At 40.9% G+C, this 27,063-nt stretch overlaps 2 protein-coding genes and 1 pseudogene across 2 annotated transcripts; all 3 read left to right on the top strand.

The window, feature by feature from the left end:
- Positions 1-152: 152 nt before the first annotated feature.
- On the top strand, positions 153-5,914 carry LOC115010822 (cytochrome P450 3A40-like). The gene is made up of 13 exons (XM_029435637.1): positions 153-267; positions 1,807-1,900; positions 1,999-2,051; positions 2,149-2,248; positions 2,360-2,473; positions 2,615-2,703; positions 2,860-3,008; positions 3,105-3,232; positions 3,352-3,427; positions 4,356-4,516; positions 4,595-4,821; positions 4,918-5,080; positions 5,182-5,914. Exons 1-13 carry the CDS (start codon positions 197-199, stop codon positions 5,281-5,283), a joined length of 1,527 nt encoding a protein of 508 aa, XP_029291497.1. The 5' UTR covers positions 153-196; the 3' UTR covers positions 5,284-5,914.
- Positions 5,915-6,361: 447 nt separating this feature from the next.
- LOC115010832 (cytochrome P450 3A40-like) lies at positions 6,362-12,642 on the top strand. The gene is made up of 13 exons (XM_029435662.1): positions 6,362-6,489; positions 8,076-8,169; positions 8,268-8,320; positions 8,418-8,517; positions 8,629-8,742; positions 8,884-8,972; positions 9,130-9,278; positions 9,375-9,502; positions 9,622-9,697; positions 11,101-11,261; positions 11,340-11,566; positions 11,663-11,825; positions 11,927-12,642. The coding sequence occupies exons 1-13, from the start codon at positions 6,401-6,403 to the stop codon at positions 12,026-12,028; spliced, it is 1,545 nt and encodes a 514-aa protein (XP_029291522.1). The 5' UTR covers positions 6,362-6,400; the 3' UTR covers positions 12,029-12,642.
- A 470-nt stretch (positions 12,643-13,112) lies between these two features.
- On the top strand, positions 13,113-26,405 carry LOC115010877 (cytochrome P450 3A40-like; annotated as a pseudogene).
- The last annotated feature ends 658 nt before the right edge of the window (positions 26,406-27,063 follow it).

Consider the following 27,063-nt stretch of genomic DNA (forward strand, 5'->3'; position numbering starts at 1 on the left):
CTCTTAAAATAATTAGAAATACCATTTCTATTATACTATTTCAACTCAAAACGCACTGTTGGAAGATGTAATGCGAGATATGTTGCATAACCTTTATTTATCTCCAACTGCGACCGCCCCTCCGGACCTTTAACTCTTACTCTCGCTCAACATTGAGAAGTGACTGCAGTCGACAGAAGTGTGCAAAGGAGCAACGATGGGCTTTTTCCCGGAGTTTTCCATCGAGACCTGGACTTTAATAGTCTTTCTCCTTACTATAATCGCAGTGTAAGTAGGGCCTAAGTGGTGTTGTTTATCAATGTCTTTTAACATGCTGAGAGAGAAAAAATGTAGACAAAACGAACCAATTACAGATTTAAAAGAAGGGGGGGGTGATTTTGTAACGGTCTCTTCTAAACTGTGTGAGTATTGTTAAACTTAGTTTTATTTTACTGTGTAGTCTGAATTCGCAGCCAGGCTGAGTTGCTGCTCAATGAGATCTGGTCTGTTGTGGAGCAGACATGATCAGCAGAGAGGTGAATAGCATTGATTTGGCTGCACTTCCCACTTATTCCAAAACAAACAATCTGATAGTTTTTTCCCACTGCAATACCAAGAAGCGATATGGGGCAGTACATTTCATGAATTTACTGTTTATCAGGCCGCACTTTAGAGTTTACTTTAAAGAGTTCACCATACAATCTCTTCATGGCTCTGGCTTCAGGCATATGGTGGGGGGGGGGGGGGGGGGGGGTTATATTGCACCTGTGCTTTTCAAGTTGCAACTCTAGTAAAGGGGACAAGATCTTTTTGGTTATATAATAAAAATATCAAACTACACACAGAAACTACTCTCAAACTACTGCTGCTCTTTATGCTGTGGCCATATGACCTTTGCTTCAACAAACACAATAGCGGTGAACCGAACACCATGAGGTGCAAACATGATTATGCTGCAGGACCGGTTTGTGGTTTGAGAAGATGTTATAGTTGATGGCTGCTGCTGTGTTTGTGGTCTTAGGTGAAATGTCATATTAGGAATGAACCTGTTTTACTTTTTACAGCCACCTCTTAAGGCTACAGGACGTCAGTTTTGAATACCAATTTATGATTGCTGGAAAAGGGATACACCCTCTGCATTTAAAGTATAGCCTACTGACCACTTCTGTGACCATGTGAGGGAATGTGAAGCACATCAATGACTCATAATAATGATAACGGTTGATACTCATTGAGGTAAAATTACATAAGGGCTGTAAAATATGTCATAAATTTGCCAATTTAATACTAGGCAGACATTCAACAATTTTATAAAATAGACAAGACATTGACCAGAGAGCAGGACAATCAAACATTTTGGTTTATGGCATTCAACTAACGCTGGTCAGTTTAAACTGGATTAATGTCAGTGGGTTTATTACTACAGTATGACCAATAAGCAGTCGTGTGACGTGTATGATAACAAGTGTAATCCTAGTATTTGTAAAAACAAAGAAGACTTGCAATAATTGCAATACAAGCCTACATTCTTTATCAAAAACGTATTTATTTATACTTGATTATTTTTATTTTCTCTTACAATGAAAATTCTATAAAAAATATAAAAGAAGATATATTCAAAGACAAAGCATGAAAGAAATAAAGTGTGGAGACATTTCACAAAAGTACAGTAGGGTAGATAAAATGATTTTTGGAATCACAGATGGATTTGATCTCTGTTTTTAACTTTTAAATGCACTGTAAGGTGACCTTGGGTGTCCTGAAAGGCGCCTCTAAATTAAATGTATTATTATTATTCTGTTTTCTAATCCTACTTTTAATCCTCAGATATGGATATGCTCCATATGGCTTTTTCAAGAAAATAGGCATCCATGGACCCAGTCCTATGCCATTTATTGGGACGTTTTTGGAGTACAGAAAGGTGAGACACATTTGTCAAATTAGTGATCTAAGCTTACACTCTGCTGATAATGGTTTTCACTGATACCTTTGTCCCTCCTCTCTCGTTTTATTCCTTAGGGCATCCACAATTTTGACACAGAATGCTATCAGAAATATGGAAAGATGTGGGGGTAAGTGTGTGTACAAGAATATATCTTATCATACATTTATCATGTGATGCTCCAGATTGTAACTGGCTCACCAAAATATCTGCTATTGCATTTCAAGGTTGTATGATGGCAGGCAGCCTGTACTTGCTATAATGGACACCGCTATGATCAAAACAGTCTTGGTTAAAGAGTGCTATTCTGTCTTCATCAATCGACGTGTAAGGAAAAACCACACTGTTCAATATCCCAAGTTATCACCTCAAAACTAATCCAGGAACACAATGTAAAGAAGGAATTCTGTCTGTGTGTTTGTGTTGAGGGTGGTTTAGGATTTAGGCCTAAATGGACCCTTACACGATGCTGTATCGGTTGTTGAAGATGATGAATGGAAGAGGATCCGCAGTATACTCTCTCCATCATTCACCAGCGGACGCCTGAAAGAGGTTAAAAAGCACTCTTTAGCTTTAACATATTTTTAATCACTACTACAAACTACTTTGTGCAATATTCACACCAGTTTTTCCATGATTTCGTTATGTAAATACTAAAGGATTTAATGTTTTTGTTATTTACGTTTTGGGCAGATGTACACGATAATGTTGCAGCACTCAAGTAATCTGTTGAAGAGTCTTCACAAGAAAGTAGAGGCGGATGAAGTGATGGATGTTAAAGAGTGAGTAAAGTTGTTTGTGATGAGATTGGGGCACCGACTCCTTATCAGTATTATCCAGTTAATTTGGTTAATTTTTCTATTCAGTAAACAGGAAAAAACATTTCTTAACATAAACATTATGATGTCTTATCTGTTGGCTTGTTCCTTTTTGTGTAGTGTATTTGGACCTTACAGTATGGATGTGGTGACCAGCACTGCCTTCAGTGTGGACATTGATTCCATCAACCATCCCTCTGATCCCTTTGTATCAAACATTAAAAGAATGGTCAAGTTCAACTTCCTGAATCCTTTGCTTGTGCTTGTGGGTATGTCAAACATTATGCTGTATAACAAGACTGTCTATCTTGTCCCAGTGAGCCCTGAGTTACTAAATATATCTTTTCAATTCTCATTCTTTTCAGTTCTGTTTCCATTCTTGAAGGGAATTTTTGATAAGATGGATGTGTCACTCTTCCCTGCTGAAGTGATGACTTTCTTCTATAGTTTTCTCGAGACGATCAAATCAGACCGGCAAAAGAATGAACATAAGGTAATGAGTATACAATGGATTTGATGTTGGTTGCTGACCAATGTGTTATATGTTGTGTTCATAACCTTTCCCCTTGAAAGGATTTATACTTTCTATTCTACTTCTATTTTGTCTGGCAGACTCGAGTGGATTTCATGCAGTTGATGGTGGACTCTCAGGGTTCAAAAAACAAAGACGATACAAAATCCAACAAAGGTGGAGAAAGAAACCACATGGATGAATTGAAGTTCATAATTTTTTTTATAGTCATGGCTGAAGGATCAATTTCAAGATATCAAGGATCAAGACGCCCTCCAATGAAAATCAAGTTTTTTAGCTTGTTAACGTTAAAAACATATGGTTCATATGCGACAAGACTTATCATGAGCAAAATAAACAATAAACGGCATGGCCGATCATATCCACATTGGAACTGCAGTGTACCAGTCAAGAGAGTCAGACAGCCAGGGTTTCATACATCACATACCTAAGGAACCAATCCCTTCAGCGATGGGGAATTGCATATCATTAACGCTACATCGAAACAGAAAGTGGTTGTAGAGTTGATAAAGGAAGAATGGTGAGCCTTCGTGTTTGAAAGGCATTGCTTTCTATTGTGCTCAAGTTGAATGATTTTATAATGTGTGTATTAAGTGATGCTTTGCTTACTGTCAATCAAAAATGGGAGTTTGGGAGGAAGTTGGAGGGGCATCTTTGTTGCTCAACATCAGTTAGTTAACAATCAGTTATATCAGTTGATATTGACGTCAGATCAAGTCTTGGACCAATAAGCAAAACTATGAGGAGTTTGACGTATTTTGCTGTGTCTTAAACTCCAGAACCTTGTTAACATCTACTTATTTAAAGTTGTCTTACAAATCTTCATATTTATTCAGAGATCTTACATTGTGTCCAGTACAGTCACCATCTTTTCCCAGTTTTAAATTTTTTAAGAACAGTGACAACCCACTGAGTTCCTTAATCGTCCAGTTAGACTCTAGAAAGGTTAATGTTGACTGGAATGGAGGAAAGAACGGTCAGTGACAAGTTAATGTATTATGAGCCTTTTGACACTGCAAAGCTACTAGCTGTGCCTCTATCATAACAGTGGTAATAGTTTAATCATGGTGTCTTTGTATTACAGGCCTTAGTGACCATGAGATCTTGTCTCAGGCCATGATTTTCATTTTTGCTGGCTATGAAACCAGTAGCAGCACCCTGGGATTTGTGGCCTACAACCTGGCAACCCACCCTCACATCCAAAAGACCCTGCAAAAGGAGATTGATGAAACCTTCCCAGAAAAGGTTACTTGAGTATTTTTTACAATAATTTTATCAGCAACTGATTATGTGCTACCAACTAATATCTACTTTACACTCCAGGATCGGCCAAGCTATGAAGCCGTGATGCAGATGGAATACCTGGACATGGTGATAAATGAGACGATGAGGCTGTATCCTATTGCTAATCGATTAGAGAGAGTTTCTAAGTCTTCTGTGGACATTAACGGTGTGACCATCCCCAAAGGAACTGTCGTCATGGTACCAATTTACACTCTCCACCGTGACCCCGCTTTGTGGTCTGAGCCTGATGCCTTCAAACCTGAAAGGTACTAGACTGGATTCATGGCAGACTACAGTCAGATTTGACCACAATTTAGTCATTTGGCTAATCAGCTTAATATGTTTGCTTAACTTTTTTTCAGGTTTAGCAAGAAGAACAAAGACAACATAGATCCGTATGCCTTCCTACCCTTTGGAGCAGGGCCAAGGAATTGTATTGGCATGAGATTTGCTCTCTTGATGATGAAGTTGGTCATGGTAGAGATCCTTCAGAACTTGAGCTTTGTGACGTGCAAGGAGACAGATGTGAGAAGAAGACATCTTTTTGTGTGTGTTTGTGGTCTTTGGGGAATTCAGATTTGAGCGTTGGCAGAGCTTCAATTGTGATACATTTCTTGTTTTCCTAGATTCCAATGGAGCTGGGAAATGATGGATTTACGGCACCCAAGAATCCCATCAAACTGAAGCTGGAGCCCAGAGCAACCGTTGACGATCCTCCTTCAAACTAACTCTGATTATCTGTAACGGATAAAACCAAACCAAGCTACAGCATAACAGTTCAATTTCAAACTAATTAAGGGGCACCATTTATTGAAAGAACATCATGCAAAACTTGGATCCAAAAGCTTGGTTCTACTAAACAAACCAGTGGTGATGTTTTTGTCATTTTGATTTACTGATATAGTTTAGTTTTTTCTCTATGTATTTTTACTGACTACATGATTTAATCTCTTTGATATCTTGAATATAAAAGAATAACAATTTGTGACATACCCATAAAAGTTCTAAAGTATGCCACTTCGCTGGTGCTACAGAATTACATTGCAATGTGTTATCACTGTGTGCATATCCCTCTTAGGGTTTTAAAACCGTAAACGGTTATTCATTTTTTTGTTTTGTCTGTGTTTCAAATGCCCATTTCCTGGAAGACATTTTGACACAGCCAGAAAAGCTCAAGTGCAAAGTAATGATGCAATTCCATTTAGCTGCTTCAGTTTCATCCTTTATTTTGTTTCTGTTCTTCTTACAACACAGTGCTGCCTTTGTCTGAAAAAATGAAAGCACTTGGCATCCACTGTAACAGCATTCAGAATTCAGATATTTGACCTGACCAGAATAAAATGATTATTATTCAGTCAATGTTGGAGGTGGACTCAGGGTTTCTACATGATTGCACCACAATGTGAAACACTCTGCCTCCCCTTGCTCCCATTCCAGTAACGTAGATATAACTCACATTACTGATTCTGCAGTTTTTCCCACAGTGACTCGTGACAATCCCTTGTTTCCACGTACTTAAATTGATCTTTTACTTACTGTAAGTTTACATGATTGGGCTTGGTTTTAGAATTTAGAAATAATAATTATGCATTAGCTTAATTAAAGTATTTAAAAATACTATTAATATTTCAACTCATGATGAAAAGGAAGCCATATCACCACACAGATATTATTCTGTCAGGATAATTTAAATCATGTACACAAACAATAAAATGATAAAACTCACTGTTGGAAGATGTAATGCGAGATATGTTGCGTAACCTCGATTTATCTCCAACTATGTGCGACCGCCCCTCCGGACCTTTACTCTCGCTCAACATTGAGAAGTGACTGCAGTCGACAGAGATGTGCAAAGGAGCAACGATGGGCTTTTTCCCGGAGTTTTCCATCGAGACCTGGACTTTAATAGTCTTTCTCCTTACTATAATCGCAGTGTAAGTAGGGCCTATGTGGTGTTGTTTATCAATGTCTTTTAACATGCTGAGAGAGAAAAAATGTAGACAAAACGAACCAATTACAGATTTAAAAGAAGGGGGGACTGATTTTGTAACGATCTCTTCTAAACTGTGTGAGCATTGTTAAACTTAGTTTTATTTTACTGTGTAGTCTGAATTCGCAGCCAGGCTGAGTTGCTGCACAATGAGATCTGGTCTGTTGTGGAGCAGACATGATCAGCAGAGAGGTGAATAGCATTGATTTGGCTGCACTTCCCACTTATTCCAAAACAAACAATCTGATAGTTTTTTCCCACTGCAATACCAAGAAACTGCACTCGCTGCAAAATATGACCGCTATAGTAGCTTTGAAAATAGGGATATGGGGCAGTACATTTCATGAATTTACTGTTTGTCAGGCCGCACTTTAGAGTTTACTTCAAAGAGTTCACCATACAATCTCTTCATGGCTCTGGCTTCAGGCATATGGTGGGGGGGGGGGGGGGGGGGGGGGTTATATTGCACCTGTGCTTTTCAAGTTGCAACTCTAATAAAGGGGACAAGATCTTTTTGGTATATAATAAAAATATCAAACTACACACAGAAACTACTCTCAAACTACTGCTGCTCTTTATGCTGTGGCCATATGACCTTTGCTTCAACAAACACAATAGCGGTGAACCGAACAACATGAGGTGCAAACATGATTATGCTGCAGGACCGGTTTGTGGTTTGAGAAGATGTTATAGTTGATGGCTGCTGCTGTGTTTGTGGTCTTAGGTGAAATGTCATATTAGGAATGAACCTGTTTTACTTTTTACAGCCACCTCTTAAGGCTACAGGACGTCAGTTTTGAATACCAATTTATGATTGCTGGAAAAGGGATACACCCTCTGCATTTAAAGTATAGCCTACTGACCACTTCTGTGACCATGTGAGGGAATGTGAAGCACATCAATGACTCATAATAATGATAACGGTTGATACTCATTGAGGTAAAATTACATAAGGGCTGTAAAATATGTCATAAATTTGCCAATTTAATACCAGGCAGACATTTAACAATTTAATAAAATAGACAAGACATTGACCAGAGAGCAGGACAATCAAACATTTTGGTTTATGGCATTCAACTAACGCTGGTCAGTTTAAACTGGATTAATGTCAGTGGGTTTATTACTACAGTATGACCAATAAGCAGTTGTGTGACGTGTATGATAACAAGTGTAATCCTAGTATTTGTAAAACAAACAAAGAAGACTTGCAATAATTGCAATACAAGTCTACATTCTTTATCAAAAACGTATTTATTTATACTTGATTATTTTTATTTTCTCTTATAATGAAAATTATATAAAAAATATAAAAGAAGATATATTCAAAGACAAAGCATGAAAGAAATAAAGTGTGGAGACATTTCACAAAAGTACAGGAGGGTAGATAAAATGATTTTTGGAATCACAGATGGATTTGATCTCTGTTTTTAACTTTTAAATGCACTGTAAGGTGACCTTGGGTGTCCTGAAAGGCGCCTCTAAATTAAATGTATTATTATTCTGTTTTCTAATCCTACTTTTAATCCTCAGATATGGATATGTTCCATATGGCTTTTTCAAGAAAATAGGCATCCGTGGACCCAGTCCTATGCCATTTATTGGGACGTTTTTGGAGTACAGAAAGGTGAGACGCATTTGTCAAATTAGTGATCTAAGCTTACACTCTGCTGATAATGGTTTTGACTGATACCTTTGTCCCTCCTCTCTCGTTTTATTCCTTAGGGCATCCACAATTTTGACACAGAATGCTATCAGAAATATGGAAAGATGTGGGGGTAAGTGTGTGTACAAGAATATATCTTATCATACATTTATCATGTGATGCTCCAGGTTGTAACTGGCTCACCAAAATATCTGCTATTGCATTTCAAGGTTGTATGATGGCAGGCAGCCTGTACTTGCTATAATGGACACCGCTATGATCAAAACAGTCTTGGTTAAAGAGTGCTATTCTGTCTTCACCAATCGACGTGTAAGGAAAAACCACACTGTTCAATATCCCAAGTTATCACCTCAAAACTAATCCAGGAACACAATGTAAAGAAGGAATTCTGTGTTTGTGTTTGTGTTGAGGGGGGTTTAGGATTTAGGCCTAAATGGACCCTTACGCGATGCTGTATCAATAGTAGAAGATGAAGAATGGAAGAGGATCCGCAGTGTACTCTCTCCATCATTCACCAGCGGACGCCTGAAAGAGGTTAAAAAGCACTCTTTAGCTTTAACATATTTTTAATCACTACTACAAACTACTTTGTGCAATATTCACACCAGTTTTTCCATGATTTCGTTATGTAAATACTAAAGGATTTAATGTTTTTGTTATTTACGTTTTGGGCAGATGTACACGATAATGTTGCAGCACTCAAGTAATCTGTTGAAGAGTCTTCAGAAGAAAGTAGAGGCGGATGAAGTGATGGATGTTAAAGAGTGAGTAAAGTTGTTTGTGATGAGATTGGGGCACCGACTCTTTATCAGTATTATCCAGTTAATTTGGTTAATTTTTCTATTCAGTAAACAGGAAAAAACCATTTCTTAACATAAACATTATGATGTCTTATCTGTTGGCTTGTTCCTTTTTGTGTAGTGTATTTGGACCTTACAGTATGGATGTGGTGACCAGCACTGCCTTCAGTGTGGACATTGATTCCATCAACCATCCCTCTGATCCCTTTGTATCAAACATTAAAAGAATGGTCAAGTTCAACTTCCTGAATCCTTTGCTTGTGCTTGTGGGTATGTCAAACATTATGCTGTATAACCATACTGTCTATCTTGTCCCCTTGAGCCCTGAGTTACTAAATATATGTTTTCAATTCTCATTCTTTTCAGTTCTGTTTCCATTCTTGAGGGGAATTTTTGATAAGATGGATGTGTCACTCTTCCCTGCTGAAGTGATACATTTCTTCTATAGTTTTCTCGAGACGATCAAATCAGACCGGCAAAAGAATGAACATAAGGTAATGAGTATACAATGGATTTGATGTTGGTTGCTGACCAATGTGTTATATGTTGTGTTCATAACCTTTCCCCTTGAAAGGATTTATACTTTCTATTCTACTTCTATTTTGTCTGGCAGACTCGAGTGGATTTCATGCAGTTGATGGTGGACTCTCAGGGTTCAAAAAACAAAGACGATACAAAATCCAACAAAGGTGGAGAAAGAAACCACATGGATGAATTGAAGCTCATCATGTCTTTTTGTAGTCATGGCTGAAGGATCAATTGCAGATATCAAGGATCACTTTCTTCCTTAAAGACCCCCTCCAATGAAAATCAAGTTTTTTAGCCTAACAACATATGGTGTTTTTTTTATACGCCTGAAAACGGCATGGCCGATCATTTTCACCTTGAAACTGCAGTGTACCAGTTAAGGGTATCAAAAACATGGAGTCAGACAGCCAGGGTTTCATACATCACATAACTTAGGAACCAATCCCGTCAGCGACCATATCATCAACGCTACGTCGAAACAGAGAGTGGTTGTAGATTTGTTCAAGGAGGAATGGTGAGCCTTCATGTTCAAAAGGCATCGCTTTTCATTGTGCTTCAGTTGAACGATTTTAAAATGTGTGTATTACGTGATGCTTTGCGTACTGCCAATCACTGACTGTCACGGTATGGTACAGGAGAGGACCCAATTGTAGGATAACAGACAAGGTTTTAACAAAAAGCGAGCCTTTAATAAAACAAAGCTGAATCCATAAATACAAAGTAACAAATAAAACTGAAAACACAAACCAACGAGGGGCAGACACGGGGCAGACACGGGGCAGACACAGGGCAGATACGGGGCAGACACGGCAGGTAACAACCAGGTAACAACCACGTAACAACCATGTAACATGAATGACAATCCGACAAGGCACACTGGGGCAGACAGGGATATTATACACATACACCAAACGAGGGAACAAGACACAGCTGGGGGAGAAAGGCAAAGACACTAGGGCAGAGTAAATGGACACAGGAGAAACAAATTAACAATCAGAAAGAGTGGGAAAGCACACAGACAGGAAGTACAACTAGACATGACACAAGGGGGTGTGAACATTTCAAAATAAAACAGGAAACCAAAGTACAACCAGATCGTGAACACTGACAAATAAAAAAATGTGCGTTTGGGAGCAAGTAAGAGGGCATCTTTGTTGCTTAACATCAGGTAACTGATTTTGACGTCATATCAAATGTTGGACCAATAAGTAAAACTGAGGAGTTTGACATATTTTGCTGTGTCTTGAAGCTCCAGAACCTTGCAAACATCTATATATTGAAAGTTTTCTTAAAAATCTTCATAATTATTCAGAGCTTTTATTTTGTGTCCAGTATAGTCAACATCTTTTTCCAGTTTCAAAATCAGATTTTTAAGTACAGTGACAACCCACTGAGTTCCTTAATCGTCCAGTTAGACTCTAGAAAGGTTAATGTTGACTGAATAGAGGAAAGAACGGTCAATGACAAGTTAATGTATTATGAGCCTTTTGACACTGCAAAGCTACTATCTGTGCCTCTATCATCACAGTGGTAATAGTTTAATCATGGTGTCTTTGTATTACAGGCCTTAGTGACCACGAGATCCTGTCTCAGGCCATCTTTTTCATTTTTGCTGGCTATGAAACCAGTAGCAGCACCCTGGGATTTGTGGCCTACAACCTGGCCACCCACCCTCACATCCAAAAGACCCTGCAAAAGGAGATTGATGAAACCTTCCCAGAAAAGGTTACTTGAGTATTTTTTACTATCATTTTATCAGCAACTGATAATGTGCTACCAATTAATATCTACTTTACACTCCAGGATCGGCCAACCTATGAAGCCGTGATGCAGATGGAATACCTGGACATGGTGATAAATGAGACGATGAGGCTGTACCCTATTGCTAATCGATTAGAGAGAGTTTCTAAGTCTTCTGTGGACATTAACGGTGTGACCATCCCCAAAGGAACTGTCGTCATGGTACCAATTTACACTCTCCACCGTGACCCCGCTTTGTGGACTGAGCCTGATGCCTTCAAACCTGAAAGGTACTAGACTGGATTCATGGCAGACTACAGTCAGATTTGACCACAATTTAGTCATTTGGCTAATCAGCTTAATATGTTTGCCTATCTTTTTTTCAGGTTCAGCAAAGAGAACAAAGACAACATAGATCTGTATGCCTTCCTACCCTTTGGAGCAGGGCCAAGGAATTGTATTGGCATGAGATTTGCTCTATTGATGATGAAGTTGGTCATGGTAGAGATCCTTCAGAACTTGAGCTTTGTGACGTGCAAGGAGACAGAGGTGAGAAGAAGACATCTTTTTGTGTGTGTTTGTGGTCTTTGGGGAAATCAGATTTGAGCGTTGGCAGAGCTTCAATTGTGACACATTTCTTGTTTTCCTAGATTCCAATGGAGCTGGGAAATGATGGATTTACGGCACCCAAGAATCCCATCAAACTGAAGCTGGAGCCCAGAGCAACCGTTGACGATCCTCCTTCAAACTAACTCTGATTATCTGTAACGGCTAAAACCAAACCAAGCTACAGCATAACAGTTCAATTTCAAACTAATTAAAGGGCACCATTTATTGAAAGAACATCATGCAAAACTTGGATCCAAAAGCTTGGTTCTACTAAACAAACCAGTGGTGATGTTTTTGTCATTTTGATTTACTGATATAGTTTAGTTTTTTCTCTATGTATTTTTACTGACTACATGATTTAATCTCTTTGATATCTTGAATATAAAAGAATAACAATTTGTGACATACCCATAATAGTTCTAAAGTATGCCACATCGCTGGTGCAACAGAATCACATTGCAATGTGTTATCACTGTGTGCATATCCCTCTTAGGGTTTTAAAACCGTAAACGGTTGTTCATTTTTTAGTTTTGTCTGTGTTTCAAATGCCCATTTCCTGGAAGACATTTGGACAAGTGCACAAGTGCAAAAATAATGATTCAATTCCATTTAGCTGCTTCAGTTTCATCCTTTATTTTGTTTCTGTTCTTCTTACAACACAGTGCTGCCTTTGTCTGAAAAAATTAAAACACTTGGCATCCACTGTAACAGCATTCAGCATTCAGATATTTGACCTGACCAGAATAAAATGATTATTATTCAGTCAATGTTGGAGGTGGACTCAGGGTTTCTACATGATTGCACCACAATGTGAAACACTCTGCCTCCCCTTGCTCCCATTCCAGTAATGTATATAACAACTCACATTACTGATTCTGCAGTTTTTCCCACAGTGACTCGTGACAATCCCTTGTTTCAACTGGTTTAACATACTTAAATCGATCTTTTACTTACTGTAAGTTTACATGATTGGGCATGGTTTTAGAATTTAGAATTAATAATTATGCATTAGCTTAATTAATTAGTATTTAGAAATACTATTAATATTTCAACTCATGATGAAAAGGGAGGCATATCACCACACAAATAATATTCCGCCAGGATCATTTAAATCATGTACACAAACATTAAAATTATAAAACGCACTGTTGGAAGATGTAATGCGAGATATGTTGCGTAACCTTGAATGTATCTCCAACTATGTGCGACCGCCCCTACGGACCTTTACTCTCGCTCAACATTGAGAAGTGACTGCAGTCGACAGAGATGTGCAAAGGTGCAACGATGGGCTTTTTCCCGGAGTTTTCCATCGAGACCTGGACTTTAATAGTCTTTCTCCTTACTATAATCGCAGTGTAAGTAGGGCCTATGTGGTGTTGTTTATCAATGTCTTTTAACATGCTGAGAGAGAAAAAATGTAGACAAAACTGAACCAATTACAGATTTAAAAGAAGGGGGGGTGATTTTGTAACGGTCTCTTCTAAACTGTGTGAGTATTGTAAAACTTAGTTTTATTTTACTGTGTAGTCCGAATTCGCAGCCAGGTTGAGTTGCTGCACAATGAGATCTGGTCTGTTGTGGAGCAGGCTTTGAAAATAGCGATATGGGGCAGTACATTTCATGAATTTACTGTTTATCAAGCCACACTTTAGAGTTTACTTTAAAGAGTTCACCATACAATCTCTTCATGGCTCTGGCTTCAGGCATATGGCAGTTGGTGCGGTTTCATCTATAGTAGCTCAAAATAAGTCAAAGATATCTGCTGTGGGGGGAAAGTTATATTACACCTGTGCTTTTCATGTTAAAATTCTAAAAGGGGGTAATATTTTTTGGGTATAATAAAAAATATCAAACTACTCTCAAACTACTGCTGCTCTTTATACTGTGGCCATATGACCTTTGCTTCAACAAACACAATAGCGGTGAACCGAACATGAGGTGCAAACATGATTATGCTGCAGGACCGGTTTGTGGTTTGAGAAGATGTTATAGTTGATGGCTGCTGCTGTGTTTGTGGTCTTAGGTGAAATGTCATATTAGGAATGAACCTGTTTTACTTTTTACAGCCACCTCTTAAGGCTACAGGACGTCAGTTTTGAATACCAATTTATGATTGCTGGAAAAGGGATACACCCTTTGCATTTAAAGTATAGCCTACTGACCACTTCTGTGACCATGTGAGGGAATGTGAAGCACATCAATGACTCAATGATAACGGTTGATACTCATTGAGGTAAAATTACATAAGGGCTGCAAAATGTCATAATTCTGCCAATTTTATACCAGGCAGACATTTAACAATTTAATAAAATAGACAAGACATTGACCAGAGAGCAGGACAATCAAACATTTTGGTTTATGGCATTCAACTAACGCTGGTCAGTTTAAACTGGATTAATGTCAGTGGGTTTATTACTACAGTATGACCAATAAGCAGTTGTGTGATGTGTATGATAACAAGTGTAATCCTAGTATTTGTAAAAACAAAGAAGACTTGCAATAATTGCAATACAAGTCTACATTCTTTATCAAAAACTTATTTATACTTGATTATTTTTATTTTCTCTTATCATGAAAATGATATAAAAAATATAAAAGAAGATATATTCAAAGACAAAGCATGAAAGAAATAAAGTGTGGAGACATTTCACAAAAGTACAGGAGGGTAGATAAAATTATTATTATTATTATTTTCTTTAGCCTTTATTTATACAGGTAAAAGCTCATTGAAACACAGGGTCTCATTCTCAAGAGAGACCTGATCAGATGGTAACAGTACCATACAAAGTTACAGAGAGACAGTGTCACAACAAGTCGACGGTGGACCCAAGTGCAGCACACAGGAAGCCAAGGATAATTACTAATAACTTTTATTGGTAGTCAGGAGCAGGTTATAGCCGAGTAAACAGATCCACAGCGGGATGATAATAATCCACAAGGACAAACCAATAGGTAGCAGGCAGGGGGTAAATCGGGTCAGAGGGTCGGAAAACAGGTAAGGCAGGTTGAAGGAATCCGGTCTGGGTCGGGAAACAGGCGAGGGAGACAGGTCCAAAACAGGCTTGGTCAGGAAACAGGCAAAACAGGCAGGTCAGAGGCAGGCAGGGTCGGCAACGAGAAATCTGTTTAGGGAAGAGCGCTGGAAAGACTTGCATTATGTGAAGTACAATCTGGTAGTGAAGTGGAGGCCAGAGCAGGCTTAAATACTAACTAGTCTTAATTGCTTGCAGCAGGGAGAGTCAGGTGAGCTGCAGAGGAGGCATGGCTAGCAGGTGAGTGAGGTGAGTGTCACCCCACTAGGCAAGCAAGCCTTAAAGCAGGGGTGTCAAACATGTGGCGCGGGATGACTTTGCAAAGTGTAAAAATGAGTTATTTTGATCATAAAGTAAAAGCCTTTGTAGATACACTGTGATCAGTAAGTTGTAACACACATTTTTAAGAAATTTCAGGTTGATGTTTTGTAAAAAGATTAAGTTTGAACATTTTCGGAATGTACGTGTACTTTTTTGCACTAAAACAAAGGGAACAATTTGGAGTTGTCGTTATTTATAGGTTATTATGCTAGGATTTTACTGGTCCGGCCCACCTGAGATCAAATTGTGCTGAATGTGGTCCCTGAACTAAAATGAGTTTGACACCCCTGCCTTAAGGGAACGGAAACTGTGACAGACAGAACACTAAACACAGAGGCAACTGTCAAATAAAACATTAAAAAATCGTCATTGAAAGTGCAAAGTGTGTAGAATTAGGTATTGCAAGAACAAACACTGACAGATGATTTCTCCAGGTTTTTGTTTTTATCTCCTAGGGCAGGGGTCGGGAACCTTTTTGGCTGGGAGAGCCATAAAAGCTAAATAGTTTTTTATGTATTTCCTCGAGAGCCATATATAAAAATATATAAATTTGAATGCAACTTTATGCGTGCATTTTTTAAGAATAATACGTCTCCGAGTACTAATAGCAGTATCAGTGTTTCATTGAACAGGTGCTCTTTTATTAAATAAACTAAACGCTTACGTTATTTATCTCATTTATGTGCACGTTTCAGTGTTTACTGCACGGGTGTCAAACTTAAGGCAATTATATCCGGCCCGCGAGAAAATATCATACGTCTGTCATAACTGGCCCGCCGGTTTTGGTAATTAAATCAATGCATGGCACAACCACGGGAAAAGACATTTGAGGAAGTATCTAAATGTGTGAATGAAATGAAAGTTTTTGGAAAGCAAAGGGAAAGACACCACAGATCTCTGGGACAAAAGTGGCGATGTGAGCTGGCCTTTGTGTGCGACATAACGAAGCATCTCACTGTTAAACCTCCAGTTTCAGGGCCGTGTGATCACGGACATGTGTGATGCAGTGAGAGCTTTCTAAGCCAAGTTGCCTGTGGGAGACTCTGGTGCAGAAGGAAACTTTGGTCACTGCGTGTTTCCAAACACTGACAAACCATCTCCACCGCGCATTCTGCTCATAAACTGAGAGCATTTGCCGACTTTGCAGCTCAGAAATTTAAATTGAACTGCTCAGCAATCCGTTTGCAGTTGACTTAAATATGTTCCATATCTTTTTGCACTTTATCCAATATGTGTATCCTGTTCAATAAATGTGGACCGTGTTTGGCTCTCCCTGTGATTGAGTTTGACACCCCCGGTCTACTGCTTACTTTGTGCAGTTTCTCATCTGCTCGGTTTCGCGAAAGGCGGGGCTCCGCCCCCTACGGACACACGTGTGAACACACCTTAACCTACAGCCAGAGACAGAGCAGAGGAAAGGAGAGGGGAGAATTAAAAACAAATCCACTGCTAAATGTTTTACTTTAAAATGACACAATATAATTATTTATTACTTGTTGATCATGTTAAAAAATGTTAAACGAGCCATATTGCATTATCGAAAGAGCCATGTCCTAGGGGTATCAAGCTGGACAGCTTAAGTTCCTGCTGAAGCGTGTTCCAGGTTGAGGGGGCAGAGTATGACAAGGCCTTTTCTCCAAGTTTCGTGCAAATTGAGGGGACGGACAGAGTGATGTAGTTCTGAGATCGTAGCCCAAAGCTGTACTCCATCCATCCATCCATCCATCGTCTACCGCTTATCCGGGATCGGGTCGCGGGGGCAGAAGCTCCAGTAAGGAACCCCAATCTTCCCTTCTCCGGGCCACATCCTCCAGCTCCGACTGGGGGATCCTGAGGCGTTCCCAGGCCAGTGAGGAGATATAATCTCTCCACCGAGTCCTGGGTCTTCCCCAGGGTCTCCTCCCAGCTGGACGTGCCTGGAACACCTCCCTAGGGAGGCGCCCAGGTGGCATCCTTACTAGATGCCCGAACCACCTCAACTGGCTCCTTTCAACGTAAAGGAGCAGCGGCTCTACTCCGAGTCTCTCACGGATGGCTGAGCTTCTCACCCTATCTCTAAGGGAGACGCCAGCCACCCGTCTGAGAAAACCCATTTTGGCCGCTTGTACCCGTGATCTCGTTCTTTCGGTCATGACCCAGCCTTCATGACCATAGGTGAGGGTAGGAACGAAGATCGACCGGTATATTGAGAGCTTTGCCTTCTGGCTCAGCTCTCTTTTCGTCACAACGGTGCGGTAAAGTGACTGTAATACCGCCCCCGCTGCTCCGATTCTCCGGCCAATCTCTCGCTCCATTGTCCCCTCACTCGCGAACAAGACCCCGAGGTACTTGAACTCCTTCACTTGGGGTAAAGGCTCATTCCCTACCCGGAGTAGGCAATCCACCGGTTTCCTGCTGAGAGCCATGGCCTCAGATTTAGAGTTGCTGATCCTCATCCCAACCGCTGCACACTCGGCTGCGAACCGATCCAGTGACTGTTGAAGGTCACAGACCGATGATGCCATAAGGACCACATCATCTGCAAAGAGCAGCGATGAGATCCTCAGGTCACCGAACTGCAACCCCTCTCCTCCACGACTACGCCTCGATATCCTATCCATGAAAATCACGAACAGGATTGGTGATAAAGCGCAGCCCTGTCGGAGGCCAACATTCACGGGAAACGAGTCCGACTTACTGCCGAGTATCCGGACACAACTCTCGCTTTGGGCGTACAGGGATTGGATGGCCCTCAAAAGTGACCCCCTCACCCCATACTTCCCGCAGCACCTCCCACAGTATCACCCGGGGGACCCGGTCATACGCCTTCTCCAGATCCACAAAACACATGTAGACCGGATGGGCGTACTCCCAGGCCCCCTCCAGGATCCTTGCAAGAGTAAAGAGTTGGTCTGTTGTTCCACGACCAGGACGGAATCCGCATTGTTCCTCTTCAATCAGAGGTTCGACTACCGGCCGAACCCTCCTTTCCAGTACCTTGGAGTAGACTTTATCAGGGAGGCTGAGAAGTGTGATACCCCTGTAGTTGGCACACACTATCTGGTCCCCCTTTTTAAATAGGGGAACCACCACCCCGATCTGCCAACCCCTAGGCACTGTCCCAGACTTCCACGCAATGTTGACGAGGCGTGTCAACCAAGACAGCCCCTCAACACCTAAAGCCTTCAGCATTTCTGGACGGATCTCATCAACCCCTGCGGCCCCTGCCACTGTGGAGTTGTTTGACTACCTCAGTGACTTCCATCAGGGAAATTGACGATGATCCCCCATCAGCTTCCAGCTCTGCCTCAACCATAGAGGGCGTGTTAGTCGGATTCAGGAGTTCCTCAAAGTGCTCCTTCCAGCGGCCGATAACCTTCTCAGTTGAAGTCAGCAGGGTCCCACCCTTGCTGTACACAGCTTGGATGGTTCCTCGCTTCCCCCCCGGATGGTTTTCCAGAAGCACCTTGGTGCCGACTGAAAGTCCTTCTCCATAGCTTCTCCGAACTTCTCCCACACCCGCTGCTTTGCCTCTGACACGGCAGAAGCTGCCGCCCTTCTAGTCCTTCGATACCCTGCAACTTTTTCCGGAGTCCTCCCGAATAACATAACCCGGAAGGACTCCTTCTTCAGTCGGACGGCTTCCCTGACCACCGGGGTCCACCACGGTGTTCGAGGGTTACCGCCCCTTGAGGCACCTAAGACCTTGAGACCACAGCTCATCACCGCAGCTTCAGCAATAGAGGTTTTGAACATCGCCCACTCAGGTTCAATGCCCCCAACCTCCACAGGGATAGCTGAAAAGCTCCGCCGGAGGTGTGAGTTAAAGATCCCCAGGACAGGGGCTTCCTCCAGACGTTCCCAGTTCACCCGCACTACCCGTTTGGGTTTACCAGGTCTGTCCAGAGTATTCCCCCATCCCTTGATCCAACTCACCACCAGATGGTGATCAGTCGACAGCTCCGCCCCTCTCTTCACCCGAGTGTCCAAAACATGCGGCCTCAGATCAGATGATACGATTACGAAATCGATCATTGACCTTTGGCCTAGGGTGCTCTGGTACCACGTGCACTTATGAGCATCCTTATGTTCGAACATGGTGTTTGTTATGGCCATTCCATGACTAGCACAGAAGTCCAACAACAAACGACCGTTCGGGTTTAGATCAGGGAGGCCCTTCCTCCCAATCACGCCTCTCCAGGTGTCTCCATCGTTTCCCACGTGTGCGTTGAAGTCTCCCAGCAAGACTACGGAGTCCCCTACTGGAGCCCCCTGCAGGGCTCCATTCAGGGTCTCCATGAAGGCCGAATACTCAGAACTGCGGTTTGGGGCATAGGCACAAACAACAGTCAGAGTTTTCCCCCCCCATAACCCGAAGGCGTAGGGAGGCGACCCTCTCGTCCACCGGGATAAACTCCAACATAGCGGCGCTCAGCCGGGGGCTAGTGAGTATCCCCACCCCGGCCCGACGCCTCAGACCTTGGGCAACTCCGGAGAAGAATAGAGTCCAACCCCTATCCAGGAGTACAGTTCCAGAGCCAAGACTGTGCGTGGAGGTAAGCCCTACCAGATCCAACTGGTAGCGATCCACCTCCCGCACTAGTTCCGGCTCCTTCCCCCACAGAGAGGTGACGTTCCACGTCCCCAGAGCCAGCCTCTGCTGCCCGGGTCTGGTCCGTCGAGGTCCCTGACCATCACTGCCACCCGTGTGACAGCGCACCAGACCCCAGCGGTTTTTCCCATGAGTGGTGGGCCCACAGGATGGATAGATGGGAGGCACCACGTAGCTTCTTCGGGCTGTGCCCGACCGGGCTCCGTGGCAAACCCGGCCACCAGGCGCTCGCTGTCGGGCCCTCCCTCTGGGCCTGGCTCCAGACGGGGGTCCCGGGCTTCCTCCAGGCAGGGTCTCTCCTTTCCTTTCCCTTTCTTTCATGAAGTCGTTTTTGAACCATTCTTAGTCTGGCCCCTCACCTGAGACCAATTTGCCTTGGGAGACCCTACCAGGAGCACTAGGCTCCAGACAACACAGCTCTCAGGTTCATAGGGACACACAAACCTCTCCACCACGATAAGGTGATGGTTCCCAGAGAGGCAAAGCTGTACTGCTTTTGTGATATGTAAGTGAATATGTAGATGGGCAGCAGTCCAAGCATAGATGTCTAGATGAATTTGTACTAGTGCAGAGATCTGCGCATTGATAGTGATGTCTAGTTGACTAAAGAGTAGAGTGTGCAATGATGTGTGAGGGGTTTACAGAGCCCCATGATAGACAGCATCCAGCAGATGAAGGGAGTGAGCTGAGACGTACATTTACACAACATCCCCATAGCCCAAGAGTGGCAAAAATGTGGCAGCTACAAGTCGTTTTCTAGCCTTGGTGGAGAAGCAGGCCTTGTTTCTAAAAAAGAAGCCCAGTTTTCATTTCAATTTCCTTAAAATATTGTCAATATGGTGTTAAAGCAGAGATTGTCATCAGTTGTGATGCCTAAGTATTTGTAGGTGTTGACCATTTCAAAGGGGGGTACCATGTGCAGACATGACGCATGATGCAGCTGGTACCCTTTTCTTATTGGAAAATAACATGACCTTTGTCTTGTCTGCATTTAACACCAACCTGAGATTGAATAGGTGCGACTGAATAATGTTAAAAGCAGACTGCAGACGTTCAAATGCAAGGGCAACAGTGCAAGCACAACAGTATCGTCGGCATAAAGATGTACAGAGGCATCAATATTTTCACCCATATCATTTACATAAATTGTAAAAAGGGTGGGTCCTAAGACCGAACCTTGAGGAACACCTCTGGTGACATTAAGAAAGCTGGAGGAGAGACCACTGAATTGTACACATTGCTTACGATTTGAAAGGTAGTTTAAAAACCAACGAACAGTTTGGTCAGTTCTTTGTATGTTGCACTTGTATTGGTTTGGCTGATTTGTAGCTAATTGTTGAATTTGTATTCTATTGTTTCTGTTGCACTTGGTTTGGCTTATTTGAAGCTATTATTATGCACTTAAAGGATTGTACCTATTGAAGCTAATGCACTTGCAAGAATCTTGTTGTTTGGAGCTGTATCCTCATGATTGTTTGCACCTTTTGTAAGTCGCTTTAGACAAAAGCGTCAGCTAAATGAACTGTAATGTAATGTCAGGCAGGCCTATATCTGATAACTTCTGGCATAAAATGCCATGATCCACAGTATCAAATGCCTTGGATAAATCTATAAAAAGCGCAGTCCAATAACTTTTTGCGTCCAAGCCTTCAACAATATCATTCATTACTTTCAAAGCAGCCGTTAATGTACTGTGCTGCTTCCTAAAGCCCGACTGGTGAGGAGATAGAATGTTGTTCAAGCTTAAATATTCTTTTGTTTGATCATTCACCAGCCTTTCGAGTACTTTAGCTAAAATAGAGAGCTTGGAAATGGGTCTGTAATTATTCATCACCATGGGATCACCACCTTTCAATAGGGGGAGAACATAGGCAGTTTTCCAAACATCTGTAATAATAATAATAAACTTTATTTGTATAGCACCTTTCATACAAGAATTGCAGCCCAAAGTGCTTCACAGCAAAAACATAAAAATTAGTACAAAATTAGACAGAATAAGAGTATTTAATAATCACGGTGTTGATGTAAATGAGTGTGAAAAAGCATTAAAGATAGTATAAAATAGCATTGGAAATCAAGCCAAGTTTCCCTATCTGTGCCGTACTTAACGACCCTCCTGCCGGGAAACCACATTCATCACACCATTCTTGTAAATGTTTTAAACTATCAAAGCCATATTTTGAAAGCATGAGATCAACAATGGGCTCCTGTGGCCTTTAAACTGGTTTACTCCCTTTGCTACACATTCTTGGTAGTCTTTGATTTACGTTTACAGCGTCAACCTCTTTATCAAGGAGTAAGGAGAAAGTGTGGCTCGCTTTTGGCTCTTTTAATGGAAGCAGTACAGCAATTACACAGTTGACGAAAAAGAAGCCAGTCAGCCTCAGATCCAGACTTCCTCACAGCAGCCTTCACCCTGAACCGGCGAAACGGAGCATGTTTATTTAAAAAAGAACTAAAGCTGTCATAGAAATAATTCCAAGCTTGGTCAACATCACCAATCAATAAAATACGATTCCATTTAAATGTCAAACTGCTTAATAGCTGATTTGGAGAGGATGACCTGAGCAGCAAAATTAGATTTCACATAAATCGCCACGCCACCGCCTTTTTTGGGGCGGTCCGAACGATAAATATTGAAGCCATCAATTGCGACATCTTTATCCATTATATTCTTCGAAAGCCATATGTGATTTTGGAATCACATATATTTTGGAATCACATGTGGATTTGATCTCTGTTTTCTAATCCTACTTTTAATCCTCAGATATGGATATGCTCCATATGGCTTTTTCAAGAAAATAGGCATCCGTGGACCCAGTCCTATGCCATTTATTGGGACGTTTTTGGAGTACAGAAAGGTGAGACGCATTTGTCAAATTAGTGATCTAAGCTTACACTCTGCTGATAATGGTTTTGACTGATACCTTTGTCCCTCCTCTCTCGTTTTATTCCTTAGGGCGTCCACAATTTTGACACAGAATGCTATCAGAAATATGGAAAGATGTGGGGGTAAGTGTGTGTACAAGAATATATCTTATCATACATTTATCATGTGATGCTCCAGGTTGTAACTGGCTCACCAACATATATGCTATTGCATTTCAAGGTTGTACGATGGCAGGCAGCCTGTACTTGCTATAATGGACACAACTATGATCAAAACAGTCTTGGTTAAAGAGTGCTATTCTGTCTTCACCAATCGACGTGTAAGGAAAAAACCACACTGTTCAATAACCCAAGTTATCACCTCAAATCTAATCCATGAACACAATGTAAAGAAGGAATTCTGTCTGTATGTTTGTGTTGAGGGTGGTTTAGGATTTAGGCCTAAATGGACCCTTACACGATGCTGTATCGGTTGTTGAAGATGATGAATGGAAGAGGATCCGCAGTATACTCTCTCCATCATTCACCAGCGGACGCCTGAAAGAGGTTAAAAAGCACTCTTTAGCTTTAACATATATTTTTTGTGCAATATTCACACCGGTTTTTCCATGATTTCGGTATGTAAATACTGAAGGATTTAATGTTTTTGTTATTTACGTTTTGGGCAGATGTACACGATAATGTTGCAGCACTCAAGTAATCTGATGAAGAGTCTTCAGAAGAAAGTAGAGGCGGATGAAAGTGATGGATGTTAAAGAGTGAGTAAAGTTGTTTGTGATGACATTGGGGCACCGACTCCTTATCAGTATTATCCAGTTAATTTGGTTAATTGTGCTATTCAATAAACAGTAAACAACATTCATTAACATAAACATTATGATGTCTTATCTGTTGGCTTGTTCCTTTTTGTGTAGTGTATTTGGACCTTACAGTATGGATGTGGTGACCAGCACTGCCTTCAGTGTGGACATTGATTCCATCAACCATCCCTCTGATCCCTTTGTATCAACATTAAAAGAATGGTCAAGTTCAACTTCCTGAGTCCTTTGCTTGTGCTTGTGGGTATGTCAAACATTATGCTGTATAACCAGACTGTCTATCTTGTCCCCTTGAGCCCTGAGTTACTAAATATATCTTTTCAATTCTCATTCTTTTCAGTTCTGTTTCCATTCTTGAAGGGAATTTTTGAGAAGATGGATGTGTCACTCTTCCCTGCTGAAGTGATGACTTTCTTCTATAGTTTTCTCGAGACGATCAAATCAGACCGGCAAAAGAATGAACATAAGGTAATGAGTATACAATGGATTTGATGTTGGTTGCTGTTGTGTTATATGTTGTGTTCATAACCTTTCCCCTTGAAAGGATTTATACTTTCTATTCTACTTCTATTTTGTCTGGCAGACTCGAGTGGATTTCATGCAGTTGATGGTGGACTCTCAGGGTTCAAAAAACAAAGACGATACAAAATCCAACAAAGGTGGAGAAAGAAACCACATGGATGAATTGAATCTCATCATGTTTTTTTGTAGTCATGGCTGAAGGATCAATTTCAGATATCAAGGATCAAGACGCCCTCCAATGAAAATCAAGTTTTTTAGCTTGTTAACGTTAAAAACATATGGTTCATACGCGACAAGACTTATCATGAGCAAAATAAACAATAAACGGCATGGCCGATCGTATCCACATTGGAACTGCAGTGTACCAGTCAAGGGAGTCAGACAGCCAGGGTTTCATACATCACATACCTAAGGAACCAATCCCGTCAGCGATGGGGAATTGCATATCATTAACGCTACATCGAAACAGAAAGTGGTTGTAGAGTTGATAAAGGAAGAATGGTGAGCCTTCGTGTTTGAAAGGCATTGCTTTTTATTGTGCTCAAGTTGAATGATTTTATAATGTGTGTATTAAGTGATGCTTTGCTTACTGTCAATCAAAAATGGGAGTTTGGGAGGAAGTTGGAGGGGCATCTTTGTTGCTCAACATCAGTTAGTTAACAATCAGTTATATCAGTTGATATTGACGTCAGATCAAGTCTTGGACCAATAAGCAAAACTATGAGGAGTTTGACGTATGTTGCTGTGTCTTAAACTCCAGAACCTTGTTAACATCTACTTATTTAAAGTTGTCTTACAAATCTTCATATTTATTCAGAGATCTTACATTTCCCAGTTTTAAATTTTTTAAGAACAGTGACAACCCACTGAGTTCCTTAATCGTCCAGTTAGACTCTAGAAAGGTTAATGTTGACTGGAATGGAGGAAAGAACGGTCAGTGACAAGTTAATGTATTATGAGCCTTTCAACACTGCAAAGCTACTAGCTGTGCCTCTATCATCACAGTGGTAATAGTTTAATCATGGTGTCTTTGTATTACAGGCCTTAGTGATCACGAGATCTTGTCTCAGGCCATGATTTTCATTTTTGCTGGCTATGAAACCAGTAGCAGCACCCTGGGATTTGTGGCCTACAACCTGGCAACCCACCCTCACATCCAAAAGACCCTACAAAAGGAGATTGATGAAACCTTCCCAGGAAAGGTTACTTGAGTATTTTTTACTATAATTTTATCAGCAACTGATTATGTGCTACCAACTAATATCTACTTTACACTCCAGGATCGGCCAAGCTATGAAGCCGTGATGCAGATGGAATACCTGGACATGGTGATAAATGAGACGATGAGGCTGTACCCTATTGCTAATCGATTAGATAGAATTTCTAAGTCTTCTGTGGACATTAACGGTGTGACCATCCCCAAAGGAACTGTCGTCATGGTACCAATTTACACTCTCCACCATGACCCCGCTTTGTGGACTGAGCCTGATGCCTTCAAACCTGAAAGGTACTAGACCTGATTCATGGCAGACTACAGTCAGATTTGACCACAATTTAGTCATTTGGCTAATCAGCTTAATATGTTTGCTTATCTTTTTCTCAGGTTTAGCAAGGAGAACAAAGACAACATAGATCTGTATGCCTTCCTACCCTTTGGAGCAGGGCCAAGGAATTGTATTGGCATGCGATTTGCTCTCTTGATGATGAAGTTGGTCATGGTAGAGATCCTTCAGAACTTGAGCTTTGTCACATGCAAGGAGACAGATGTGAGAAGAAGACATCTTTTTGTGTGTGTTTGTGGTCTTTGGGGAAATCAGATTTGAGCGTTGAAAGGGCTTCAATTGTGACACATTTCTTGTTTTCCTAGATTCCAATGGAGCTGGGAAATGATGCATTTACGGTACCCAAGAATCCCATCAAACTGAAGCTGGAGCCCAGAGCAACCGTTGGCGATCCTCTTTTAAACTAACTCTGATTATCTGTAACGGCTAAAACCAAACCAAGCTACAGCATAACAGTTCAATTTCAAACTAATTAAGGGGCACCATTTATTGAAAGAACATTATGCAAAAATTGAAATCCAAAAGCTTGGTTCTACTAAACAAACCAGTGGTGATGTTTTTGTCATTTTGATTTACTGATATAGTTTAGTTTTTTCTCTATGTATTTTTACTGACTACATGATTTAATCTCTTTGATATCTTGAATATAAAAGAATAACAATTTGTGACATACCCATAATAGTTCTAAAGTATGCCACATCGCTGGTGCTACAGAATTACATTGCAATGTGTTATCACTGTGTAGCCTATGTGTCAACCGTTAGTCGTTTTACTTTAAAGTCCCTTCATAACATGATCAAGTTCTACATAACTGTTGAAATTACTTGAATTACTATTTTATAATACTGCAAACACTCAATGTAGAGAGTTTAAATATGTTCATTCATAGTTATCCAGCTTTGCTCGTGGTCATGATGAACGTATTTTCTTCCCCTTCCACTTATGGCAGTACTGACATTACAAATATTCTCGCATCACATTTGTGACTATATCTTTTTTCCTTTATCTAATAAAAATACTAACATTTAATTAGGTCAATGTGTGATCTCGCTGCTATGTCACCTTTTTGAAAAAGGTGTTGACAATGCTGTATTTCATTTAGTAATCTGTCTTTTTAGCAATCTATTAGTTCTTAGTTTTGTTTGTCTGCATGTGAGTAACTTTTACTTTTGATACTTTTTACAGTGTTGATTACATAAATTACATCTACAGAATTACACATTTACTCAAGTAATATTTTGACTACAGGACTTTGACTTTGAGCATTGCAATTTGTTCCGTCACGTTACATCAGCAGTATTGGAAAAATACAAAGCCAGTGAAATACAGACACAAGCGTACTGTTACAGGATGCTATATGATGACATGTAGAGAGCATTGTACTATACGGCGTTCCTGCATTATAGACGGTCCCTTGTACCAGTGCACATGCGTGAGCGGAAC

Source organism: Cottoperca gobio, chromosome 7, assembly GCF_900634415.1.
Source record: "Cottoperca gobio chromosome 7, fCotGob3.1, whole genome shotgun sequence".
NCBI lineage: Eukaryota > Metazoa > Chordata > Actinopteri > Perciformes > Bovichtidae > Cottoperca > Cottoperca gobio.

Excerpts from the sequence above, each read along its gene's own strand:
- LOC115010822 (XM_029435637.1), top strand. The coding sequence starts at position 197 with ATGGGCTTTTTCCCGGAGTTTTCCATCGAGACCTGGACTTTAATAGTC. Across the intron at positions 3,428-4,355 it reads CGATACAAAATCCAACAAAG|GCCTTAGTGACCATGAGATC; the intron begins GTGGAGAAAGAA and ends TTTGTATTACAG. Across the intron at positions 4,822-4,917 it reads GATGCCTTCAAACCTGAAAG|GTTTAGCAAGAAGAACAAAG; the intron begins GTACTAGACTGG and ends ACTTTTTTTCAG.
- LOC115010832 (XM_029435662.1), top strand. The coding sequence starts at position 6,401 with ATGTGCAAAGGAGCAACGATGGGCTTTTTCCCGGAGTTTTCCATCGAG. Across the intron at positions 8,170-8,267 it reads CGTTTTTGGAGTACAGAAAG|GGCATCCACAATTTTGACAC; the intron begins GTGAGACGCATT and ends TTTATTCCTTAG. Across the intron at positions 11,567-11,662 it reads GATGCCTTCAAACCTGAAAG|GTTCAGCAAAGAGAACAAAG; the intron begins GTACTAGACTGG and ends TCTTTTTTTCAG.